The 27045-nt window shown below is 42.5% G+C and overlaps 1 protein-coding gene across 1 annotated transcript in view; it reads right to left on the reverse strand.

Moving 5' to 3' along the window:
* HYDIN (HYDIN axonemal central pair apparatus protein) overlaps nt 1–27045 on the reverse strand; it is a 415120-nt gene that overhangs the window by 130050 nt on the left and 258025 nt on the right. Inside the window, exons 21-24 of the mRNA XM_088830541.1 lie at nt 22722–22995; nt 20742–20885; nt 13660–13803; nt 4915–5228 (exon numbers count right to left, since the gene is read on the reverse strand). Of these exons, the coding sequence (XP_088686667.1) occupies nt 4915–5228; nt 13660–13803; nt 20742–20885; nt 22722–22995 (876 nt within the window). The remainder of the gene's footprint in view (nt 1–4914; nt 5229–13659; nt 13804–20741; nt 20886–22721; nt 22996–27045) is intronic.

The following is a 27045-nucleotide window of genomic DNA, read 5'->3' on the forward strand; positions in this document are numbered from 1 at the left end:
GGCTCCCTGAGGCTCTTGTATTTGATTTATTTATAATCTGATTTGGAAATGAAAAGGCAAAGCTGTCCTTGGGGACCATGTGGCCCACATGCTCGAAGTTCTAACATCGTGTCAGCCTCTAGCTCTTAGTCTGGGCACAGATGCCAGCTGAGACAGCATCTGCTTGGCTCTCTCTGGTCTCTTCAGAGCAAAGCCTGGTTTGAGTGTGAGTGTTCCTTTGCTCTCCTTCTACATGGATGCCATGAAATATCATGTTCTTATCCAGCTGAGCAGTCAGGCCAAAGAAAGGGTACATTCCTACAGTGCTGGCCAGGCCGGCAGCCGTGCCCAGCCCTGATATGTCATCCCAGCTTCCTCACTACATGTAAGCAACTGGACTGTCATCTACCAGAGTCAGTCTAGAACCCTGTCATGCACAGGGACTCACATAGATGAGTGGGTTTCAGACAATGGCAGGCTTACAGAGTGCTTACCAAACACACTTGCCCACTTCACTTCTTTGTTTCCATGTGTGACATGAGATGGAAAAATTTTTGAAACAAAAATTATGTTCAAACAAGAGAGATGCTTTGAATGTCTGAGTCAGAATTGCCTACAAAATCTCACACATATACACAAACTCCCAAATGCACAGACACATGCCTACACACATGTACACACACACACACACACACACACACACTCCCTTGGGTGTGATATATGTGTGCTGTGACAGGCAAGAATATTGAGTGTCCAGGTCTCCTCATATTCTGTCTAATAAAGAAAATCCTCTTTTATGCTTTTGTTTCTTTTATTAGTTGTGAGGGTTAGAGGAATTCTGATTGGAAATGAAAGGTTTGTGTTAGTATATCTGATAAAAGTGACCTTTAGTCAATGAGCAGTTCATGTTTTTCTGACAGGCTGTACAGACAGAGTCTGTCTGGACAGCAAGTGGCATTTTTTTCTATGCAAGGTGACATTTATGCCTTGAACCTTTCCATTTGGCAGGTGCCAGGAAGTTGACAGAAAAGAATGCTAAACCAGTTATGAAATGACTCTCCTCTCACTACAAACACCAGGGGCAGGGAGAGAAGTTGATTAATTACAAAACATTCTTTGAGGACTCACTCTGTGCTATGGACTGTGCCGGGCCCAGGGATAAAGAGGCCACAGATCAGATGTGCTCCCTAGTCTCACAGGGATTAAGAGCCAGCAGGGGAGTTGAACATTAGCCAGAGTTCAAATGTGATGAGTCATGGAGGAGACGGCCTACCGGTGCCTATGACAGGGGACCTCCAGTAGGGAAGGGTCTTAGAGAAGGCTTCTCAGGGAAGGAAGTTTAAACAGAGACCTGACGAGGCAGCAGGGCTAGCTAGGTGAGCAGGCAGAGCTTCCAGCAGAGAGAGGGCGTGAGGTAACAACAGCACTGGGCAGGAAAGAGGCTGGCATGTGAGCAAACAGAAAGATGCCAAGGTGGTAGAGGACAGTGAAGTGAGGAAAACTCGGAGAGGAACGTAGCGGTGGTGCATGTTGAGCCTTGAAGAATACGGTGAGTATCTGTACTTTATCTCAAGAAGCATGGGTGTCCTCAAAAGCTGAAAACCATGGCAGTGATGTGCTCATCACTTGGCTGCGGAGGGGGTGATGGGCTGTGGCACAGGAGTGGAGACAGACAGCCTGGTCAGAGGTTGTCACAACGGTCCAGGCAAGAGGCAAAGTTATCTTTAATTAGTGTAACAAACATGGAAATGGGACTGAGAGGTTCTTAGAAGGTGGAGTAGGTAGAATTTGGTGATGGATTTGATGGGGTACATGGGATAAGAAAGAGGAAGAAATCTGGATGCCTCCCAGGAGGACAATGGGGTCATTTACTGGAAAAGGGCCCTGGAGGAGAAGCAGGGAGGGAGTGGAGCCTGAGTTTGGAGTGGGGCACACCAGACATGAGTCACCTGTGAAACAGCCAAGAGGAGACATCAAGAAGGCAAACTTGCAACTCTGAGGGTTCTAGGAGGAGAGACACATTCGGAAGCCTCTGCCACAGGAGCTAAGTGAAGCTGTGGGTGGTGCGACTCCAGGAGGAGCAGAGGGCCTGGGAGGGAGCCCTGTGCCCCTACAACTCCAGCTGTTGCTGGCCAAGAGCTGCAGAGTAGTCAGCTGAAGGGACAAGAGGAAAAGCAGGAGAGTATGGTGCTATTCAAGATATGAAAGGAATTATGTTTCTGGAAGGAAGGGTTGGACAACTGTGCTGAATGCTGCTAAGGGTTATTTTTCCAAGAAAACCTGTCTCTGTCACTCTCCTGATTACATATCTCACCAGTGCCTCCAAGAAAGAGTCTAAAGTCCTTATCATGGAATCCCAGGCCTCTCACGTGTTCTGCCAGTCTACCTGCCCAGACTCCTCTCCCCGACCGCCCCCGACCGATGAAGTCTGTGCTGAGGCCCCTGTGGACACTGACAAGTGTGTACCATCTGCTTTTCTTGCATTCCTCCCCCCAGATTGCAGCTCTTGTCTGCAGATGTGCCCCACTCCCACCCTTTCAGTCCATGTGGTTCTGAGTCACCAGTGCAGCCCTTGGCATGGGGCACACAATCAGGTCAGTGCTAATCAAGTGTTTCACTCTCTCCTGACAGGGACTGGTAAGGGGAGGGGACAGGAGAGGTGATTCAAGATGGCCCCATCAGCGTTGAATCTCCTAGAAGTTCTGGGACCAAGGCTCATCTTCCTTTCCCGTGGCTCAGAATCTCACAGACATGGCCCCAGGAGTGCTGGCAGCACTGAGAACACGGTTAACACGTGAAGGAGAGCAGAGCTGAGACAGGGAGACTGGCACCAGGGACATTCTTTGAGTCTTTCCTTTAAGCCAGGCCAGAAGCCAAAATGAACTTGGAATTTTGAGCTGTGGGAACCAGTGAATGAGCTCTGTTTTTCATTTTTACATACAGCCAGGCTTCCTATCACTTGCAACAGAATCCATGAATCCTAGCTTCCATACATGCTATTTCTGTAACTGAGAATGTTTCCCTGCTTCTCTGACTAGAGCATTTAACCATGCTTCTCAGTGCAGTCTTCTCTGACTCCTGTGAGCATTCAACCCCGTGGCCTCTCAGAGAGCCTGGCACCACCACGTGCCCACCGTGGTTTACACACCTGCTTCCCCAACAGCCTCAGTCCAGGGATCATGTCTTACTTCTGTATCTCTGATGCCTCACAAAGTATTTGGTGTATAAGATTTACTTATCAAATGGTTTCCGAGAGACTCTCTGAATGAACAAATGAAATATAAGCAAGAGGCTCAATATCAAGATATTAGAAGACAAAGAAGAAAGGGAAATAAAGGTCAAATGAGTGCTTAAGCCAATGAAAAATTAAGTGTATCACCTCTAGTACTGGCCAAGTACATTTTCAAAATGTCATTATTTTAAATTATGGAAATGGCTTCTCGAAAACAAAAAAATAAATAAAGCATATCCCCTGCTCCCAGATGGAATAAATTCATTTAGCTGTGTTACATCTGAATAACTTCATACAATCTGGTATTTGAAACTCATTAGGTCGGGTTGACTGATTTTTCCATAATTATTTTAAATATTCACCATCTACAAAATTTCATCCCAAACCTGAACAGTCAGTCGTTGGCACCTAAATGAGTAGGCTCCATCACTCAGGCCCTGAACCGGCTTCGGCGCTACACTGGGTTATTATCAGATGTTTATGGAAGATATCCAGAGCAAGCCATAGTTACCATGGAAACAGGCACGCTAAAGGAAAGGATGGCTGTCATACACAAGATGAGGACTGTGGATAGGAAGCATCGACTAGCCAAGAAACAACATGAGATGTTCCCAGTTAAGAACGGCTATTCATATTCAGGTGTTGAAAACTGAGCTGTCCAAACATCCAACAAGGAAACACGCAGAAGGCCATTCATCCTGGCCCCCAATGTGGCTTTTGACCCAGATGAAACTATTACCAAGGCCTGACTGAAATAGGCTGTTTCCATTTCTGTAAAGGAGTGTTTTTCAAATTAAGTTGGATTTAGCTTCTAATTGAACAGGAGGGACACTTCTAAACCCAAATATTGTGAAGATAGCTTTTCCCTTTCAGTGCCTGCCATCTCCCACGTATATGTCTATACATATAATGTACATTTATGGGCCAGAACAAATCCCACTGAAATATGCAGAAGGTAGAGTTCACGGGCGCACATAGCTCATGTATTGTCCTACTCACAGTTTGTGCTTTGGGTTTGAAATGCTTAATAAGGAAACTTGATCAAGACTATTTTTAGTGATAAATCGCTAATGATCCAACCACTAGATTCAAAATTAGAGCAGGCTTAGGGATATCACTTTGTTCATCGGGTGGCAACTGGGGCTTTCAAGGATATTTTATCTGTTTTTCCTGTGAAACTAGGAGGGACCATGGCTCTTTGTTCCTCTGTTAGTGATTAGTTGTGGAACTTTATCCCAGCTGAAAAGTATTATTGAGGGCTTCACTGGTGGTCCAGCAGTTAAGAATCTGCCAGCCAATGCAGGCAACACTGGTTCAATCCTGGTTTGGGAAGATTTCACGTGCCGTGGAACAACTAAGCTCATAAACCACAACTACTGAAGCCTATGCTCTAGAACTCAAAGCTGCAACAACTGAAGGACCACACACCCTAGAGCCTGTACTCTGCAACAAGAGAAGCCACCACAATAAGAAACCCAGCCATCGCCACTAAAGAGTAGCCCCTGCTTGCTGCAACTAGAGAAAGCTCGCATGCGGCAAAGACAACCCAGCAAAGCCAGAAAGAAAGCAATAAAAGTTAAAAAAGGAAAATATTCATGGAAGACCAAGACTCAGAATACAGGAAACTCCGTGCAAAGTCCAAAGGAGATTTAAAAAAATGAAAGCACGGGGGAGCTCTGCAGGATTGCCCTGCTGGTTGGTACCTTATCTGATTTTCCTCATCGTCCACCAGGAAGAACCAGCGAAACTTCACAACCAGGGGGCTGCAGTTGGTGATCATGATGTAGCGGATCACCTCGGTATCATTCAAGATACAGCCAAAGTCCAGCTCCATGGTCTCAAAGGTGAGGTTGGGGTAATTCACTTCTCCACGCAGGTGCAGGATGTCCACCTGAGGGTGCTCCACATACTTGATGGCTAAGACTTCTTCGGCCACCCAGTTGTTCAGATCATTTTTGTAGGAAGGGTCAAATCTGACCAGCAGGTCTTTTACTTCACCGACCTCCAGTTTAACAGGCTACAAAAAAAGATAATGGGGAATTAACCAACCTCTACACTATGCGTTTCCAACCTGATGTATGCACTAGGAAAACCAAAGTTATTTACATATATTTGTGTGCACACGCATACATATACATCCATACAGACACACATATTAGCAAGAAACACATACACACACACATATATGTAAATACACACACACACACACACACACTTTATCCATAACCATGCATCCACAGTTTACATAAACAGCTGACATACTGATAGCAATATCTGTATGTATCTTTCTCTATCTCAGTCTCTACGCACATATGTTTCCATAGTTAAAAATGAAAGCAAGGAAAATTTGGAGGAAAATGATTTGAAAGAAGAGATTTTGATAAACGTTGTGAGGTTCTAAGGATTGAGGAGTTGTGAAAGGAAAGTCTGCAATGAATAGCTATTATAAAATATTCTGAAAATCATATAAAAACTGAAAATAAATTAGATTGCTAAACGCTCTTCCTAGATAAGTAGGAAATGTCCTTTGCTTAAGAAAAATTTTTAAAAAGGTTTTCTAAAGGACTGGGGGAGGGGTTCCATAGACAGTGACCCAGAAAGGGATAGATTAGGTAATTTAATTTCTTTTCTAACGTCTGCAATTCTAACACTTTGTACAGTGTTATTCACTTTCCGCTATTTTCTATTTAACTTAAAATGACACTCCAGAGCTGTACAGAGTTTGTTCGGGAGATTGTGTTTGTTCTCTTCTCTGATTCAAATCCCCATGTGTTCCTTGATACCAAGGCCACAGAAACACCTTCCCATAGAAAGCCTGGCCCTGAGTTAGCTTTTTTAGGAATCCCTTAATCCCTACATTTAATCGGCATGAAAGCCACCTCCTGGTTTTGCAGAGAGTGCCCTGAGGAAGTCAGGAAGAATATAGCACAGGAACAAATCTGTTTACAGAGCACTTTCCTCTCCACTGAGTTTTAAGGTTCAGGTATTTAACCGTGTACTTCACTGACATGATCAGATGGCTTCAGTGGATAAAGCCAATTACCCGACTGAAGAGTCAGAGAGAGGGTAATGACTCCCCAGTTGGCTAATCTCCTCTGAGAGCCTTGCCAGCCGCTTGGCACACACAGGTGGCTTGGCACAGTTTAGAAGTCATTCTTGTAGACCATGGCACCTGCAGCACTAGGCATTGCAATGCTTAGTGTTTAAATACAAAAGCACAAAGAAGAAGTCACAAACATATCCAAAATTTCACCAGATATTATTTCTCAGAGATCATATTTGGTAAAACATTAGTCCAGACACGATGAATGTATAAATAAAATTCTACAAAAATGGAATTAGACTAATTTATTTTAAAAAAATTATGTTTGCACTTTTAAAATTATGAAAAATTCTTATATAAGAGATATTAATTGTAAGATCATGGACTCTGGAGCCAGACTTCTTGGGTTCAAATTCTGGCTCTGGCAGTTAGTTACTCTGTGAACTTGGGCAAAGTTGTTTGCCTTTCCTAGCCTTTAGTTTCTCCATCTGTAAAACAGGAGCAGTAACAGTACCTAACTCTTTTCTAAGAGGATAAAATGAGTTAATATATTGGTGGTATGTTCAAAGCAGTGCCTGACACATAGTGTAGGGTATATAAATGCCAGGTATTACATATCAGTGAGCATCAACAGTTTAGGAATCAGTGAACTAAAATGTACTGGAAAGGGCAAATTTAACTCAGAAGACTATTATATCTACTACTGTGGGCAAGAATCCCTTAGAAGAAATGGAGTAGCCCTCATAGTCAACAGAGTCCCAAATGCAGTACTTGGATGCAATCTCAGAAACAACAGAATGATTTCCATTTGATTCCAAGGCAAACCATTTAATATCACAGTAATCCAAGCCTATGCCCCAACCAATAATGCTGAAGAAGCTGAAGTCGAATGGTTCTATGAAGACCAAAATCACTGTGGATGCTGACTGCAGCCATGAAATTAAAAGATGCTTACTCCTTGGAAGGAAAGTTATGACCAACCTAGACAGCATATAAAAAGCAGAGACATTACTTTGCCAACCAAGGTCCATCTAGTCAAGGATATGGTTTTCCCGTGGTCATGTATGGATGTGAGAGTTGGACTGTCAAGAACGCTGATCGCTGAAGAATTGATGCTTTTGAACTGTGGTGCTGTAGAAGACACTTGAGAGTCCCTTGGACTGCAAGGAGATCCAACCAGTCCATTCTAAAGGAGATCAGTCCTAGGTGTTCATTGGAAGGACTGATGCTAAAGCTGAAGCTCCAATACCTTGGCCACCTCATGCGACGAGTTGACTCACTGGCAAAGACTCTGATGCTGGGAGGGATTGGGGGCGGGAGGAGACGAGGACGACAGAGAATGAGATGGCTGGATGGCATCACCAACTCGATGGACATGAGTTTGGGTGAACTCCAGGAGTTGGTGATGGACAGGGAGGCCTGGCGTGCTGTGATTCATGGGATCGCAAAGAGTCAGACACGACTGAGCAACTGAACTGAACTGAACTGAACTGAACTGATGAAGACCTACAAGACCTAGAACTAACACCCCCCAAAAATGTCCTTTTCTTTATAGGGGACTGGAATGCAAAAATAGGAAGTCAAGAAACACATGGAGTAACAGGCAAATTTAGCCTTGGAGCATGGAATGAAGCAGGGCAAAGGCTAATAGAGTTTTGCCAAGAGAACGCACTGGTCGTAGCAAACACCCTCTTCCAACAACACAAGAAAAGACTCTACACATGGACATCACCGAAATCAGATTGATTATATTCTTTGCAGCCAAAGATGGAGAAGCTCAATACAGTTAGCAAAAACAAGACTGAGAGCTGACTGTGTCTCAGATCATGAACTCGTATTGCCAAATTCAGACTTAAATTGAAGAAAGTAGGGAAAACCACTAGACCATTCAGGTATGACCTAAGTAAAATCCCTTACAATTATACAGTGGAAGTGACAAATAGATTCAAGGGATTAGATCTGATAAGACAGAGTGCTTGAAGAACTATGGACAGAGGTTTGTGACATTGTACAGGAGGCAGGAATCAAGACCATACCCAAGAAAAAGAAATGCAAAAAGGCAAAATGTTGTCTGAGGAGGCCTTACAAAAGCTGTGAAAAGAAGAAAAGTTAAAAGTTAGGAGAAAAGGAAAGATATACCCATTTGAATGCAGAGTTACAAAGAAAAGCAAGGAGAGATAAGAAAGCCTTCCTCAGCGATCAATGCAAAGAAATAGAGGAAAACAATAGATTGGGAAAGACTAGAGGTCTCTTCAAGAAAATTAGAGATACCAAGCAAGGGAACATTTCATGCAAAGTGAGAAAGGAAGTGAAGCTGCTCAGTCATGTCCGAATCTTTGCAATCCCATGGACTGTAGCTTACCAGGCTCTTCCGTCCATGGGATTTTCCAGGCAAGAGTACTGGAGTGGGTTGCCATTTCCTTCTCCAGGGGATCTTCCTGACCCAGGGATCGAACCCAGGTCTCCTGCATTACAAGAAGACACTTTACCATCTGAGCCACCAGGGAAGCCCCAAAAGGAATTTGAAAAGAGAGGCCCCTTGCTGTGCCATTGTTGCCACAATGCTGTGACTCAGACTCGAACCGAGGTTGCTGCGGCCAAAACACAGAGTACTAACCACTGTACAATCACGGCCAGCTACCAGAGACCTATGTGACCCCATGGACTACAATCCATGGAATTCTCCAGGCCAGAATACTGGAGTGGGTAGCCTTTCCCTTCTTCAGGGGATCTTCCCAACCCAGGGATCAAACCCAGGTCACCTACATTGCAGGCAGATTCTTTACCAGCTGAGCCACAAGGGAAGCCCTCTTCATGCAAAGATGGGCTCAATAAAAGACAGAAATGCTGTGAACCTAACAGAAGCAGAAGATATTAAGAAGAGGTAGCAAGAATACATAGAAGAACTATATAAAAAAGATCTTTATGACTCAGATAACTATGATGGTGTGATCACTCCCCTAGAGCCAGACAACCTAGAGTGTGAAGTGAAGTGGGCCTTAGGAAGCATCACTGTGAAAAAAGCTAGTGGAGGTGATGGAATTCCAGTTGAATGACTTCAAATTCTTAAAGATGATGCTGTGAAAGTGCTGCACTCAATATGCCAACAAATTTGAAAAACACGTCAGTAGCCACAGAATGGGAAAGGGTCAGTTTTCATTCCAGTCCGAAAGAGAGGCATGGTAAAGAATGCTCAAACTACCACACAATTGCACTCATCCCACACACTAGCAAAGTAATGCTCAAAATTCTCCAAGACAGGCTTCAAAAGTAAGTTAAATTTCAGATGTTCAAGCTGGATTTAGAAAAGGCAGAGGAACCAGGGATCAAATTGCCAACATCCATTGGATCATAGAAAAAGTAAGAGAGTTCCAGAAAAAACATCTACTTCTGCTTTATTGACTATGCCAAAGCCTTTGACTGTGTGGATCACAACAAACTGTGGAAAATTCTTCAAGAGGTGGAAATACCAGACCACCTTTCTGCCTCCTGAGAAATCTGTATGCAGTTCAAGAAGCAACAGTTAGAACTTGACAGGGAACAACAGACTGGTTCCAAATCGGGAAAGGAATACATCAAGGCTATGTATTGTCACCCTGCTTATTTAACTTATATGCAGAATACATCATACAAAATGCCAGGCTGGATAAAGCACAAGCTGGAATCAAGATTGCTGGGAGAAATATCAATAACCACAGATACACAGATGACACCACCCTTATGGCAGAAAGTGAAGAAGAACTAAAGAGCCTCCTGATGAAAGTGAAAGAGGAGGGTGGAAAAAAGTTGGCTTGAAACTCAACATTCAGAAAACTTAAGATCATGGCATCCGGTCCCATCACTTCATGGCAAATAGATGGGGAAACAATGGAAACAGTGACAGACTTTATTTTCTTGGGCTCCAAAATCACTGCAGATGGTGACTGCAGCCATGAAATTAAAAGACGCTTGCTCCTGGAAGAAAAGCTATGACTAATCTAGACAGCATGTTAAAAAGCAGGGACATTACTTTGCTGACAAAGGTCCGTCTAGTCAAAGGTATGGTTTTTCCAGTAGTCATGTATGGATTAGAGAGTTGGACTATAAAGAGCTGAGCACCGAAGAATTGAAGCTTTTGAACTGCAGTGTTGGAGAAGACTCTTGAGAGTCCCTTGGACTGCAAGGAGATCAAACCAGTTAATCCTAAAAATCAGTCCTGAATGTTCATTGGAAGGACTGATGCTGAAGCTGAAACTCCAATACTTTGGCCACCTGATGCAAAGAACTGACTCATTGGAAAAAACCCTGATGCTGGGAAAGATTGAAGGTGGGAGGAGAAGGGGACGACAGAGGATGAGATGGTGGGATGGCATCATCAACTCAACAGACATGAGTCTGAGTGAGCTCCGGGAGTTGGCGATGGACAGGGAAGTTTGGCATGCTGCAGTCCATGGGGTCGCAAAGAGTCAGACATGACTGAGCGACTGAACTGAACTGACTATCATCTTTTTATGATCAACAGAATTGATCAGAAAGTGTGGAGAAGTCTAAGGTAAGTCTAAAGTCTTCCCTTGGTGGGTCTCCTCTCTTTAGAAGCCATAGAATTCTTTGGTCAATCATAAGACTCGTAACTTCACTAAGATATATCTACCTGTTAAATATTCTACATCATTTTGTTTCAGGACAAAGTGTGGCCTTGTTTTTTTTTTTTAAATCTTAAAACAATTATTTTGTTTTTTATCTTTGAAAAGACAGGACAATGAAAACCATGTTATCCTTGTGCCCATCTCCCCTCCTGTAACTCAAGTGAACTCTTTCCCTCCCCTGAGGCGATTATGATGACACAAGTGTCTTATCTGTCCTTGTATGAACATAAAGATGTTACATGAATATAAAATCACATTCACATGTGTATTGCTTTATTTTTCACACGTATGATAGCGTACTATGCACTCCTGTTCTGCACACTGCTTTTTCCACTGGGGGAAAAAGTGCATACAGAGCTGCCTCACTTCTTTTCAATAGCTCCATTTTATTCCAGCATAAAATTCTGCCATCACTTTTTAAGCAATTTCCTATTGACAGACATTGACTCCCAGTCTTTTGTTCTTATAATCAATGTTGCAATGAATATCCTTGTATATATATTATCTCGTATATCGTGTCCACGTCTATAGGATAAATTCCTAGGAGTAGAATGACGAGGTCAGAGGGTATGGGCATTTAAAATGTTGATAGCGAGAGCTCTACTGTCTTCCACTGTATACTTCCCCAACATAGGGCCTGTTTCTACATGCCCCCTAACAGAGCATCAGCCAATTTTTGCTCTTTACCAGTCTGATAGGAAAAAATGTGTTTCATAGTAATTTTAACTTGCATTTCTTCTAACATGCGTGAAGTGGGACATACTTTCATATATTCAAGAGCTTTTTTCTTTTTGTGAACTCTGTTCATTTCTTTTGCCTGTTTTTCCACTGGGTTGTTGGTACTTTTCCTGCTGATTTGTAGCAGTTATTTCTAAAATTGTATGTATTGCTTTTATTAAAGTTACATGTGCAAGTAATATAAAAGGTCGAACTGTACTACACAATTTATTACAAGAAATAGTCGTTCCTGACCCACTCTGGCATTCCAACAGTCCCGAGGCCACCATTTCTCAATTCTGGTAGCAGGATGGATCTATGGAAGAGCTTTTTTGGTCAGAGAGGGGATGATCAGGCGTTGCACACAACTTAGATACCTCGACACTGACACAGGGCACATTAAATTCCCAGAACATTTTGATGAGTTTCTCTGTGGAAGAGCATTTATCTGTACGTCTTAGGATGAAAGCCCGCAGCCCATGTCTTCTGAGTGGAGTTGGTCAGGACAGCTGGCTGGTGCACACGGGGTCCCTTGTGTTCACAGCTGGTGCCTCTCAGCCCAGGCTCCCTGAGCTGAAGGACTCACACTGCCTTGCCTCACTGGAGAATTTCCTATGCTTTACGTCTTTGCCTTTTTGTCTACCCACTCCCCTCTTCATTCTATCTTATGCTGCTGCTGCTGCTAAGTCACTTCAGTCGTGTCCGACCCTGTGTGACCCCATAGACGGAAGCCCACCAGGCTCCCCCTTCCCTGGGATTCTCCAGGCAAGAACACTGGAGTGGGTTGCCAGAATTTGTTTAAATCTCTCATTAATTGGTTACACCCACCCTCTTCTCCTTTCACCTTATTGTTCTGAGTGGCTTTCCTTTTCAACATTTCTACTTTTATAAGATTTCAGGAGGGACAAGATGGGGTCTGACCTAAGACGGAGAAAACTGCTCGTGCCTGAATTTTCATTTTCTCATCCGTTTGTTTTCCTCTGCTCTTCAGTTCACTCTTCATCTCCTCTTTGTACACTTGTATCTTGTCCTTGAGCTCTTTTTAAAGACAGGTTATATCGTCTGTCATTTCTCTGAGACTGTAGAAAACTCCCTGTTTGTACTTTGTGTTTTTCTTCTCTGCACAGGTTCCCTCGCAGGAGGTTTTCATCTGCCTCTTGTTTATAATCATCTTCTCCTTTTATTTTTCTGTTCAAAGACCTTAGCTGTTTCCCCCCGCCCAGCAGTAGTGCTTGAATGAGGCCCTAAAGAATCAGTGAGGGAGGAAGGGCAGGAGAGGGCAGTGGTGCAGTATTGTCTGCAATACCGTCTCATCCAGTGGCTCATCCCCCATCTCCCACAAACACTTGTCTCCCCGAGCATGTCTCCACGGCTCAGTCATCTCCACTCATGTTCCATAGCAAACATCCTTCAGTCACAGGCTCCCTCTACTCTGCCTGCCCTTCCTGCCTCCTCTATCTCATTTCTCCATTGGCTGTTCCCCTGAGAGACTGAACACCCTGGAGTGTGGGGCTCCTCTCTCCTTCACTCCTCTTCCCTCTGCAGCACCACCTGCTGCAGGGCCGTCATTCCCTCTGGTGTCCTCACGTCCAGCCAAGAATAGATGATCTTGTGGGACTGTTCAGGGAACACCGCATCCAGCCCCAGACAGTGGGCCAGGGGAGCTCACAGCCTCCTCCTGTGACCTGGTTCCCATTTCTCAGTATCTGGAGATGGGCTGGCTGGTTCAGGGCCTGGGCTTTGAGTTTTGGTCAAATTTGAGGGACATTAAGATACTTCCTCTCATTGCTGGGAAGTCACTGTTTTCTAAAGATCAGATCAGCTTCATCATCACAGGCAGGAAAGGAAGGATCAAAGTAGTGAGTGAGAAGTTCTTTCATCATTAATAATAGCTTTCCTACCAACTGATACCAAAACTTGACTCATTTCAGATTTTTCCTCTGTTTCCAAGTTTCTTTACATTTTTTTCTGGACTGAAATTTGGCAGTGCACTGATACTATTCTCTTCCTTTATCACACACATGGCTCCCCACTGGGAGTTAGGACATCCGCTGCCTAGTTACCTCAGGAGTTGAGGGCAGTAGGGATTTATCAGTCTCGCAGATAAAGAAGGGTCCACCTGTTGAGAGCAACACATTCACAGGCAGCGTGGAAATGTTCTTTATGGCCAAGGGCTGGTATTCAGGTTCTAGGATAGTGTTAGGTTTCTGCAAAAATAAAAGAAAAAAGAGGAAACAAACCACAGTAAGCCTTTAGCAACAAAGGTCTGATACTCATTGTTAACAGCTAATTTAGCCTTCTCTCTATGTGGATGTATGGATTTATATTATCTCCATCTAGCCACCCATCTATCTAAATATAGGTAATATATATCTATATATTATATAGATTCAAGTCTCAATGGTCTACCATACATTAACAATGATTTATCTAAATCTCTACAAGGGATTGACATAGATGAAGATACAGGTATAGAATTGTCTATGTATGTATGTATCTATCTCACTAGAAATGATCCTACATTAAGCCAGAAAATACAGATTAGATTGTCTTACTTCCTTGTTACCTGTTTAAAAAATACCCTATATAAGCCATGCCTCTGAATAGAATTACTACTAATGAAGTTTCCACAGCATCATAAAACAAAAGTTTAAAAAGTTAGTGGTATTTTATGGAAGAATCCATGCATCATTATAATGAATAAAACATTTTTTCCTCACACAATATTTTTTTCATGCTTAAAACACCCAATTTGCAAATATACTCACCTTGCTATATCAAAAATGCTCATAACTGTTTTCTATAAATTTTCCTGATAACACTGGGAGAGGTGACTTAGAAGGACCTTTCACTCTGTTAGATCAAATTTCATTTTCAACTGGAGAAAGCATCAAAAATGGATCTTGAATTGGAGGTTTCTGTTCAGACTGAAGTTTTCTCCTTCTGACTCTGGGATCCACATTATTCCTTGTGTATCTTGGAAAGGGGGTCCTTTAATATCAGTAGGAGAAGACCGGAAACCTTCGTCTCTGGCCTCCAACAACAAGCTCCCTCTCACTCCCCGTCTCCTCCAACAACTCTAGCTTATTTTTCCCAGGCCTCAATGTTTTTATTTGCTTTTTCTCCTTGTTCGAATTTAAGGTAAATCCCCCTGATTCCATGTTTTTCTCTGTTTCTGCTCCTTTGCTCAGCATAGTCTTTTCTCTATTGGGCTTTCTGAGGGAGCTAGGGTGACCAGTGTCCAAGATGTCTTAGTCAGTTCAGGCTGCTGTAGTGAGTATCACAGACTGGGTGGTTTAAATCGGCAGCCATTGATGTCTAATAGCTCTGGAGGCTAGCCAGGCCAAGATCAAGGTGCCAGCACATCCAGTGTCTGGACTGAACCTATATCTCGGTTTGCAGATGGCTGTCTTCTCACTGTGTCCTCACATGGCTGAAAGAGAGATCATCTCACTTGTCTCTTCTTATAAGGGTCCTAATTCCATTCATGAGGGCTCCACCTCCATGATCTTATACTCTCAAAGCCCACTTACAACACTATATAAGGAATTAGGGCATCAACATATGAATTTTGGGGAGACAGAATATTCAGTCCATAAAGTTGGCTTGAGCCTTCTGCGTCAATTGCACCCCACTAGCCCTTTGTGGATGCTCGAAGTTCCTTCAGTGTTCAAACCTCCCAAGAGAAGCTGCCACTGTTTCTCTCCCTCTAACATGGTGACATAGGTCCCGGGTTCACTGTACACTCGCGGACTGCATATTACAGGTTGGGGAGAGATGGAGCAGCACCTTCGACTTCCCTCCCAGCCTGCTGTGTCACTGCAGGTAGTTTTGAAGAGAAAAAGCCACACTCGGTTGTTTTGGCAAGAGGCCATTTAGAGAACAGTGATGAGAAAGAGTGGATGCACAGAGAACCTGATCTATTTTAAAATGACCCCTTCTGGCTTGTTTGTCTCGCCAAATATCAGCAGACAGAATTTGCTGCTGGACTTCATGAAGTAAACTGACTGCTAGTTTCAACTGACCTTTTCAATTCCACAGAGATGTGGTTTCATCTCTGTGGCTTATGAATGGTACAATAGTTCACAGTAGATCAAAACTGAGGAAACAGTTATAGAAAATTTCTTCTCATAGGCAGGCTTGGTATCATTATAGTCTAATGTGCTAAATCAGATACACTGCCTTGAGCCAAAAACAAGGAGACAAGAATGGAAAACTGGGTATTATGCAATTAAACCTGAAAACCAAGACCTTACAGGTCTCCTGCACATCCTGGGTAATGAAGTCACATTTCTTCATTGCCCCCGATATGGATTCAATGTGAGCAGGAAATGAACAATGAAAAATACAGTAGTGGGCAGATTGCAAACTTGTGACATTTGGGAGGAAGTAGAGAAAGGCAAAAACAAACAGGGCCTTATGACTCAATTCATTTCGTAGTTCAACAAGTTACTCTCATACTCAAAATATTTACTGTTTTATTCCAGTGATAAATCCAAACAAAAGACATTTAAATAAGAATATGTGTTAACTAAAAACAAGGCTTAAGAAAATAAAGAAAAGAAAAGGAACACTATCCACACATGTTTATGAGCTTTGGAAAAAATAATCTAATAAGAAACTAAGCTGCATACACTGCAGTGTCTTGCACAGAATAACTATTCAATAAATCTTCACTGAATTTTCTCTGAATGGCTACATTTAGAGAAAATATGATGCCACCAAATTTGGCGCAGCTGTCACCAGTAAATATCCTTCCTGATTACTTTAAAAAAGGAAGAATTTAAAACAGCAATGAAAACTTGATAGCTGCAGCAGGAATTCTTGTTGTATTTTCTCTGTATCTCAGAGAGACTGTCAAGTCAGTTTTAGTTCAGCTCAGTAGCTCAGTCGTGTCTGACTCTTTGCGACCCCATGGACCGACTCTTTGCAAACTCATGGACTGACTCTTTGAGAAGCCATGGACTGTAGCACTCCAGGCTTTCCTGTCCACTACCATCTCCTGTTGCTTGCCCAACTCAAGTCCATCGAGTCCGTGATGCCAGCAAACCATCTCATCCTCTGTCATCACCCTCTCCTCCTATCTTCAATCTTTCCCACCATCAGGGTCTTTTCCAATGAGTCAGTTCTCATCAAGTGGCCAAAGTATCGAAACTTCAGCATCAGTCCTTCAGATGAATATTCAGGACTGATTTCTTTTAGAATTGAGTGGTTTGACCACCCTTTAGTCCAAGGGACTCTCGAGAGTCTTCTCCAACACCATAGTTCAAAAGCATCAATTCTTCAGCGCCCAACTTTCTTTATGGTCCAGCTCTAACATCCATACATGACTACTGGAAAAACTGTAGCTTTGACTAGATGGACCTTTGTCAGCAAAGTAATGTCCCTGCTTTTTAATACACTGTCTAGGTTGGTCATGGCTTTACTTCCAAGGAGCAAGCGTCTTTTAATTTCATGGCTGCAGTCACCATCTGCAGTGATTTTGGAGCCCAAGAAGATAAAATCTGTCACTGTTTTCATTGTTTCCCCATCTATTTGCCATGAAGTGATGGGACCAGATGCCATGATCTTAAGTTTTCTGAATGTTGAGTTTTAAGCCAACTTTTTCACTCTCCTCTTTCACTTTCAACAAATGGCTCTTTAGTTCCTCTTTGCTTTCTGTCATAAGGGTGATGTCATCTGCATATCTGAAGTTATTGATATTTTTTCGGGCAATCTTGATTCCAGCTTGTACTTCATCCAGCCTGGCATTTCGCATGATGTACTCTGCATTTAAGTTAAATAAGCAGGGTGACAATACATAGCCTTGATGTACTCCTTTTCCGATTTGGAACCAGTCTGTTGTTACATGTCAAGTTCTAATTGTTGCTTCCTGACCTGCATATAGATTTCTCAGGAGGCAGGGAAAGTATTCTGGTATTCCCATCTCTTGAAGAATTTTCCACAGTTTGTTGTGATCCACACTGTCAAAGGCTTCGGCATAGTCAATAAAGCAGAAGTAGACGTTTTTCTGGCACTCTCTTACTTTTTCTATGATCCAACAGATGTTGGCAATTTGATCTCTGGTTCCTCTGCCTTTTCTAAATCCAGCTTGAACATCTGGCAGTTTTAGGTTCACGTACTGTTGAAGCCTGTCTTGGAGAATTTTGAGCATTACTTTGCTAGCATGTCAGATAAGTGCAATTGTGTGGTAGTTTGAACATTCCTTGCCTTGGCATTACCTTTCTTTGGGACTGGAATGAAAACTGAGCTTTTCCAGTCCTGGGGCCACTGCTGAGTTTTCCAAATTTGCTGGCATTTTGAGTGTAGCACTTTCACAGCATCATCTTTTAGAATTTGAAATGGGTCAACTGGAATTCTACCATCTCCACTAGCTTTGTTCATAGTGATGCTTCCTAAGGCCCACTTGACTTTGCACTCCAGGATGTCTGGCTCTAGGTGAGTGATCATACCATTGTGGTTATCTGGGTCATAAAGATCTTTTTTGTATAGTTCTGTGTATTCTTGCCACCTCTTCTTAATATGTTCTGCTTCTGTTAGGTCTGTAGCATTTCTGTCCTTTATTGTGCCCATCTTTGCATGAAATGTTCCCGTGCTTGGTATCTCTGATTTTCTTGAAGAGATCTCTAGTCTTTCCTAATCTTTTGTTTTCCTCTATTTCTTTGCATTGATTACTTAGGGAGGCTTTCTTATCTCTCATTGCTATTCTTTGGAACTTTGCATTCAAATGGGTGTATGTTTCCTTTTCTCCTTTGCCTTTTGCGTCTTTTCTTAGCTATTTGTAAGGCCTCCTCAGACAAACATTTTGCCTTTTTGCATTTATTTTTCTCGGGGATAGTTTTAATCACAGCCTCCTGTACAGTGTGTCATGAACCTCCGCGCACAGTTCTTCAGGCACTCTGTCAGATCTAATCCCTTGAATCTATTTGTCACTTCCACCATATAATCATTAGGGATTTGACTTAGGTCATACCTGAATGGTCTAGTAGTTTTCCCTACTTTCTTCAATTTAAGTCTGAATTTGGCAATAAGGAGCTCATGATCTGAGCCACAGTCAGCTCCCAGTCTTGTTTTTGCTGACTGTATAGAGCTTTTCCATCTCCGGCTGCAAAGAATAAAATCAATCTGATTTCGGTATTGACCATCTGGTGATGTCCACACATAGAATCATCTCTTGTATTGTTGGAAGAGGATGTTTGCTATGAACAGTGCATTCTCTTGGCAAAACTATTAGCCTTTTCCCTGCTTCATTTTGTACTCCAAGGCCAAACTTGCCTGTTATTTCAGGTATCTCTAGATATCAAGTCAGTTTAGCATCCTGTAACTGAAACTGCAATCCTACTTCTTCTTCATTCTCCACCAGTCTGTGAAATGTTAGAGTTTTTGCTTGTATCTAAGTGCTGACACATTATTTGTTGACTTGAATTGAATTGTGTTAATACATCTCATCACTCATACTAGCCAATAAGCTCTCTTATTCATCTCCTGGCAGAGCACCTTATCCATGGTGGGTGTTCAACAGATATTTATTTAATATGAACAATCTTACAGAACACGCTACCAGAACAAATGATTCTGAACACTCTCCTTCAAGCATCTGTTAATAAAAGGAATCCCGGTTGGTTCCCTCACGACCTGGGTAGGCACTGCCACACCCAGACCTTTCGTATGACAGCACAGATCATACCTGTGGGATCTTCCGTAAGGGTTAGTCTTCTTTGTTGACTGTGAGGTTCAACAGGGAGGGACTAATCACTGTTGTATCTCTATGACCCAACACAGGGCCTGGCACACAGTAGGTCTGGATACATATTCTACTCAGCGGCCTGTTTCAATGAATACATCTGACCATGACACTCCCTTCCCCAAAGCCCTCCAATGGTCACCTGGAGCAAATCCCAAAGTTCACAACACACGTCCCGGTCATGCCACACACACCTGGCCCTGGCCCACTTCTCCAGATGGACTTCATTGTCATTCTTGGCAAAATCTCTGTCTAAGGTGGACTTCTAGCTTCTTTATGTTGACCAAGCTCTTTCCTGACTCAGGCCCTTTGCATGTGCTGTTCCTTAACAATTCTCTCCCCATCTCTCATCACTTGCTGTTTTTCAAGTCCCAACTTGAGGTGTTTGCTCAAGGAAGTCATCTATGACCTCGTGCACAAATAATGTCATGTCTCCTGACACACGCTCTCATTGCACCTTGTATCTTTTCTTCATAGTACTGTTTAGGACTGCCATTTAAACAATTAAATTTTCATAGTTTGTTTACAGGCTGTAACCTCAACCAGTGTCTCAGCTTTGACTATGTCAGATTTTCAGCACCAACACAGCCCTTGACTCAGAGATGTTCCACACATACCTGTTTTGAATAGTAAATAATTTTCTGCTGGAAACCTGCCTAGGAGTAGGGTGAGTCCTGCTGAGATATCTCCCTCTCCTCACAACCATGCCTGCCCCCTGCCCTGAGCAGCAATCATACCATCTCTTCCTTGTCCTGGGCCTCCCCCACTTACTGCTCACTCTTAATGGCACACAAAGTCATATACAGGTATAAGCACAGGCATTAAAGAATGTGAATCAAATAGTTTAAGTCAATGATTTTCAAGCAGTATTAGGTGATCTACAAAATAGCCTAACTTGTCTCTCAGTTTCCTCCTGTATATCACAGGAAAGATATCAGACCTTCCCACACAGATTGTTGTGAGGGACAGCTGGTAAATGTGTGTAATGAACATGGCTCAATGTCCAGTATATACCAATCAATAATGGGTAGCTATTCTAACTGGTTACTGTAATTATCAAAAATTCTTCTCCAAACATTTCTGTACTATGATGTCAATTTTACCTATGTAGAGTAAATGATGAACTGAAATGCATTTTCAGTAAATGGAATATCCCTTCATTTTGGTCTTATACATCAGAAATTATGGAAATAGAATTTCCACGGCAATTCACCTTTCAAAGGAATGTAGGCTTAGATTAGGAATTTTTAGTTGAATATGTACTGGCCTCTGAAGTTGAAAAAACACTGGTGGGTTGTGGGTCTAACAGGATTCCCATTAATTTAGCTTCCTAAATGAAAGTGTGAACATGTGGACCCCTGGCTGGAGAGTGCCCGGCCCTCCGCAGCAAGCCTCACTGACCTTCTCCAGTCGGTAAACGAGCTGCTTGGTGGAGAGCTGGATGAATGGTGCCACAAACTCACAGATGATGTTCACGGTCATCACCAGGCTCTTCCCCTTTTGTGTCCCAATGATGGTGTGGCACACCAGCTTTTCTTTGACTACCTGTGGATAAGATATACCAGCATTTATGGACCTTCCATAGTTCAGAAAACTTAATTCTCAACCATAAGCAAACATTCTCAACTACTTGCCTGGGGACACCAGGGAAGAGCACAGTTTTCTGAGCAGTGCATGTCAGGGAGGGGTCTCTGTCACAGTTAAAGTCTGATTGGTTCGATATGGCCAGGGTGGATCCTGTGCCTACTTCTGACTGTCCCTGAGGGCACAATCAATTTACATCCAGTTCATCCAGTATGTTTATGGAAGATCTATTATGCATTGGGGCTGTTAGGGACTGGATACACAAAACAGTGATGGACGAAGCAGATAAAAATCCTTCACGGGCTATCACTGTGCTGTACATCTGAAGCTAACACCACATTGTAAATCAACTATACTTCAGTTAAAAAAAAAAATCTTCACAGGCTTAGAGTTTAATGGTAGTTACACACTTTCTTACCAAGCTAGCTGGAAACTGACTGGAACAATTTTGCCTTTCATATTTGAATATTTAAAAATCATATACGGTAACTAATACTACTTTGGATCCAAGAAGCCTAGATTTTTATAAAGTAGAAAGGACCCAAAGTGAATTTATATCACAGATAGCCTTTATTGAAGACTGGCTAAGGTTTCAGATGTTAAGGAATTCAAGACTCATCTCACGTAGGAGAACTTGGAAGAACATTCAGTGAAGCTTTCAGTAAGGCTACAACTGAATTTAGAACCCCAGCAGCTCAGATTTAATGGCTTTAACAATAGTTGACTCCTGATAACGACACTGTAAACATGTTCCTGCAATGCACCGTCAGTGCTGAGCTGAGGGGCTGCGTTCTATTCACCTCTGAGTCCTCAGTGCCTGCTGCGGTGGTGGTCGTGTGTACATACCCAGTGAAAGTTGGCTGAGCCCCTCAATAACACACTATACACGCCACCGTGGGGAATAACTGTCTGTTTAAAATTGAGGATGTGTTTTACCTGAAAATATTCTGTGAAGAAACAATTTAAGTGAAACAAAGTGACCCTGTGACCCGAGAGGAACTAAGCAGTGGACCAGATTTCCCATCTCATCTGCTAGGAGACAACTTATTACTGTTTCCTTTTTCATGAGGAGAAAGTTCACTGTCACATCCTAAATTGGTAACAGGAGCAGAAGCTCAGGTAACCACCGTTTCTCATTCACAAAGTCTGTCTTTGTGAAGAGGCTTATAAATGATTTCAGATTTTTATGTTTTTGATGGTTTCTAACCTCCATGAGGTGAGAAGAATAAACAGACACATGGGTGGATCTGCCTAAATGCCTTTAGCAGAATGGTGATAATGTGAATAACAGCAGAACATCAGAATTGAAGATAAATGTCGCTCTTTTATCCATACATAAAAAGGTGATGGTTATAAATGTGAATCTTTCAACTCAGGCTGAGAGGAAAGGAAGTGAAGACATTCCAATACCTGGATAGGAGAGGCAGCAAGAGTGACTATAAAAACATTTTTAAAAATAAATATTAAGTGAATACTGCTAAGTGTTAATAAGGGGCTTAGCTTGGGCTGAACACTGGTTGTCCCTCCACCAGAGACCTACTGGCTTTGTTGACTCGGGATGAGAACCTGCTTTAAATGGTATTTTAAGATTGGGTTCACGGCAGCTGTAGAAACAAACAGAAAACTCCACAGTGCTGAACCTTGAATGGAATGGGTGCTGCCATGGTAACACAGTGCTGTATGCAATCCTTGAGAAACCATAGCCTTCCTTCAGATAAATGTCAAGAGACTCACCTAAGAAACAGGGCAAATATTTATTTAGGAGAATAACAGCTTCTAAACATGGCGTCCTCTTACCCTGGGAGTGGTAGAATAGCCTTCAAGTATCACATTGATCGTCTGGCCTGGGGACAGCTCCATCCTGACGGGGTGGAGCTGAAACACGGGGCTGTGAGGCTCCCTGGGTGCCTGGCAGCACTGGACCTGGGGCTGGCTCTTAGCACGATCTTTCTTGGCCAGTTTCTTCTTGCTCAACTTTTCTTGGGGACAGAAATCTTCATTCATCCAGAATAACTGTTGGGTCCGACGTCCCTTGTTGGTCAGCTTGAAGTGGTAGTAGTAGGTGTCCAGGCTGGAAAAGAGGAGGGAGGGATTCATAGGACTTCCCTGTGGGTTGTTCTGTTCAGCTCTACACCCTTGGGATTTATCCCTCTGGAAGTACTTAAAAAGTGAGCGAAAAAATAGACATCAGTATTTTTTTTTTTTTTTGTAATGTAGAAAGGCTAAACAGTGATGCTATTAGGAGCTGCTACAGTCATAGGACAATGCAGCATCTGCTCGTAGGGTCATTAGTAGTCCCTGAGTTGCCATCACCAGGGAAGGTGTTGTGGGGAAGTGGCTCCATCCGTCCTCAGTCTTTCTCATCAGGAGAAACCACCACAGAACACAAAGATACAGATCATGTGAAAACCACTTTCATTTGCAAGAAACGGTTCTGAGGAGTAAAAATAAAATACCTCCTGGAGGAGAAGCTTATTTCAAATGGTGTTGAGTAAACGTCTAGTGACCAGTAAAATGCCACTGTGATGGACTCATTTTGAAGGGAATTTCAAAGAGAAACAGAACATCCTCTAAGCCTTACATTCAAGGAGATTGTAACAGATTAGAACACCAGCCAGACTGGTCATTTTTCTTAGACTCACGTGCTTTAAAGATGCTACTATTTCATTCACTTTTTCATTCATCTGTTCCACAAATAAAGTACCTCTTTATTGTCTGTTTTTTTGCGACCTATAGGGATTTATAAGATCTTGGAGGTGGTTTATACGTGTTTTTTTTTTCTTAACTGATTATAAGCTTACTTTAAAATATTCTTTTCAGGGAAAAACTCATCTCAGAACTTTTTAAATTTATTTTTAATTTTGAGGGACTCTGAGTTTTCATCTCATCTGTCTCTTCTTTGGAAAGATGTCATATCAAGCTTAACCTTGATAAAAAAAAATGAATGCCAGTTGTCAGGTACAACCATTTTTATCTAAATATATGTCCAACAGGGCTTCCTCAGTGGAGTCTTTACTTTGTAGTTAGACTTCATGGCTAATAGAACACTTTGGGGAGAAATAACAAGTAATAAATACTATAAACTAGGTAGGGTCTCTGTCACTTATTCACAGTATATGTTTTAACCATCACAGCAACCCAGTAATAATAAGTATATTTACTCCCATTTTATTGACGAAGAAACAGAAGCTCTGAAAACTGAAAGTTGTTAAAAAATATGCCATCAGAAAAGGTGGCATCTGAGTATTTCTTTAGATCTTATACCCCAAAAGTTGGTATATGTTCCCGTAAGGGACTGAATAATAAATATTTTAGACCTTTTGGGCCTTGTGGTCCATTATAACTACTCTACTCTCCATTGCAGTGTCAAAGAAGCCATAGAAGATACAAGTATATGAATAGCCATGGCTGTGTTCCAATAACACTATTTTTTTAAATTTATTTTTAATTTGAGGATAATTGCTTTACAATGTTATGTTGGTTTCTGCTATATAACAACACACATCAGCCATAGTATACATATGTCCCGTCCCTCCTTAGCCTCCCTCTCACCCCTCACCCTATCCCACCCCACTAGGCGGTCACAGAGCACTGGGGTGAGCGTCCTGCATTGTACAGCATCTCCCCACTAGCTCTCTGTTTCACATATGGTATTGTATATGCTTCAATACTACTCTTTCAATTTGTCCCACCCTCTCCTTCTCCCACTATGTCCTCAAGTCTGTTCTCTATATCTGCCCTGAAAATATGTCCAATGAAACAGGCAATGGGCTATAGTTTTCCCATCTTTGCCTTTGATGACTCTTGTGCAGATTGCTGGCATCAAGATTTTATGTCAAAAAGAAGGACAGTAGAGTTTAGGCAGAGCAGAAATTAGCAGTTAAAAGCTACAGGTTGCTTCTGTTTTCATAGAAAACTTATCAGCTAACCCTCCAATTCTAGGCAAGTGTCAGAATATCTTTTGGGGTTCAGTTCATTTCAGTCATTTCAGTTCAGTTCAGCTCAGTCGCTCAGTCATGTCCGACTCTCTGCGACCCCATGAACCACAGCACGCCAAGCCTCCCCGTCCATCATCAACTCCCGGAGTTCACCCAAACTCATGTCCACAGAGTTGGTGATGCCATCCAGCCATCTCATTCTCGGTCGTCCCCTTCTCCTCCTGCCCCCAATCCTTCCCAGCATCAGAGTCTTTTCCAGTGAGTCAACTCGTCACATGAGGTGGCCAAAGTATTGGAGTTTCCGCTTTAGCATCAGTCCTTCCAATGAACACCCAGGACTGATCTCCTTTAGAATGGACTGGTTGGATCTCCTTGCAGTCCAAGGGACTCGCAAGAGTCTTCTCCAGCACCACAGTTCAAAAGCATCAATTCTTCGGCGATCAGCTTTCTTCACAGTCCAACTCTCACATCCATACATGACCACGGGAAAAACCATAGCCTTGACTAGACGGACCATTGTTGGCAAAGTAATGTCTCTGCTTTATAATATACTATCTAGCTTGGTCATAACTTTCCTTCCAAGGAGTAAGCGTCTTTTAATTTCATGGCTGCAAACAGCATCCGCAGTGATTTTGAAGCCCAAAAAAATAAAGTCTGACACTGTTTCCACTGTTTCCCCATCTATTTCCCGTGAAGTGATGGGACCAGATGCCATGATCTTTGTTTTCTGAATGTTGAGCTTCAAGCCAACCTTTTCACTCTCCTCTTTCACTTTCATCAAGAGGCTTTTTAGTTCCTCTTCACTTTCTGCCATAAGGGTTGTGTCATCTGCATATCTGAGGTTACTGATATTTCTCCCTTAGTCATGTTCAACTCTTTGCGAGCCCATGGACTGCAGTATGCCAGGCTTCCCTGTCCTTCACCAACTCCTGGAGCTTGCTCAAACTCATGTCCATTGAGTTGGTGACACCATTCAACCATTTCATCCTCTGTCATTCCCTTCTCCCACCTTCAATCTTTCCCAGCATCAGGGTCTTTTCCAACGAGTCAATTCTTTGCATCAGGTGGCCAAAGTACTGGGTTTCAGCTTCAGCATCAGTCCTTCCAATGAATATTTAAGACTGTTTTCCTTTAGGATAGACTGATTGGATCTCCTTGCAGTCCAAGGGACTCTCAAGAGTCTTCTCCAACACCACAGTTCAAAAGCATCAATTCTTCAGTGCTCAGCTTTCTTTATAGTCTAACTCTCACATTTATACATAACTACTGGAAAACCGTAGCTTTGATTAGACAGACCTCTGTCAGCCAAGTAATGTCTCTGTTTTTTAAAATGCTGCCTAGGCTGGTCATAGTTTTTCTTCCAAGGAGCAAGCATCTTTCAACTTCATGGCTGTAGTCACCATCTGCAGTGATTTTGGAGCCCAAAAAAATAGAGTCACTCACTGTTTCCATTGCTTCCCCATCTATTTGCCATGAAGTGATGGGACCGGATGCCATGATCTTAATTTTATGAATGTTTTAAGCCAACTTGTTCACTCTCCTCTTTCACTTTCATCAAGAGGCTCTTTAGTTCCTCTTTGTTTTCTGCCATAAGGATGGTGTCATCTGTGTATCTGAGGTTACTGATATTTCTCTCAGTAATATTGATTCTAGCTTGTGCTTCATCTAGTCTGCATTTCTCATGATGTACTCTGCCTATAAGTTAAATAAGCAGGGTGACAATATACAGCCTTGATGTACTCCTTTCCCAATCTGGAACCAGTCTGCTGTTTCATGTCTGGTTCTAACTGTTGCTTCTTGACCTGCATACAGATTTCTCATGTATTTGACACTATTTGTAGATTAAGGAGAACATGTAATTAAGTCTGGTTTGCAGTATAATGTTTTCTATAATTATATCTGAATGCACTTAACAAAGAAATCTGGAAACAGAGGCACGGTACGCAATGAAAAATGCCCTGGCTTACGGTTAATGGACAGGAAGGGATGGCTCCTGATATTATTTTGTCAGGTACACCTTCTCTTAACACAGTGTGTCCACCTTGGTTTCAGGGCATCACACCAGAATGCAGGAGCATCCCTTTGACATCTGTTCACAGTATTGAAACAAACAGGCAACAATTCAGCTGGCTCCTGAGAGTCAACTAGTGACAACGTGTGACTCTTGTGAGGAACCATGAACA

The sequence above is a fragment of the Moschus berezovskii genome, chromosome 22 (genome assembly GCF_049115385.1).
Source record: "Moschus berezovskii isolate FMDL1 chromosome 22, NW_MosBer_1.0, whole genome shotgun sequence".
Lineage (NCBI taxonomy): Eukaryota > Metazoa > Chordata > Mammalia > Artiodactyla > Moschidae > Moschus > Moschus berezovskii.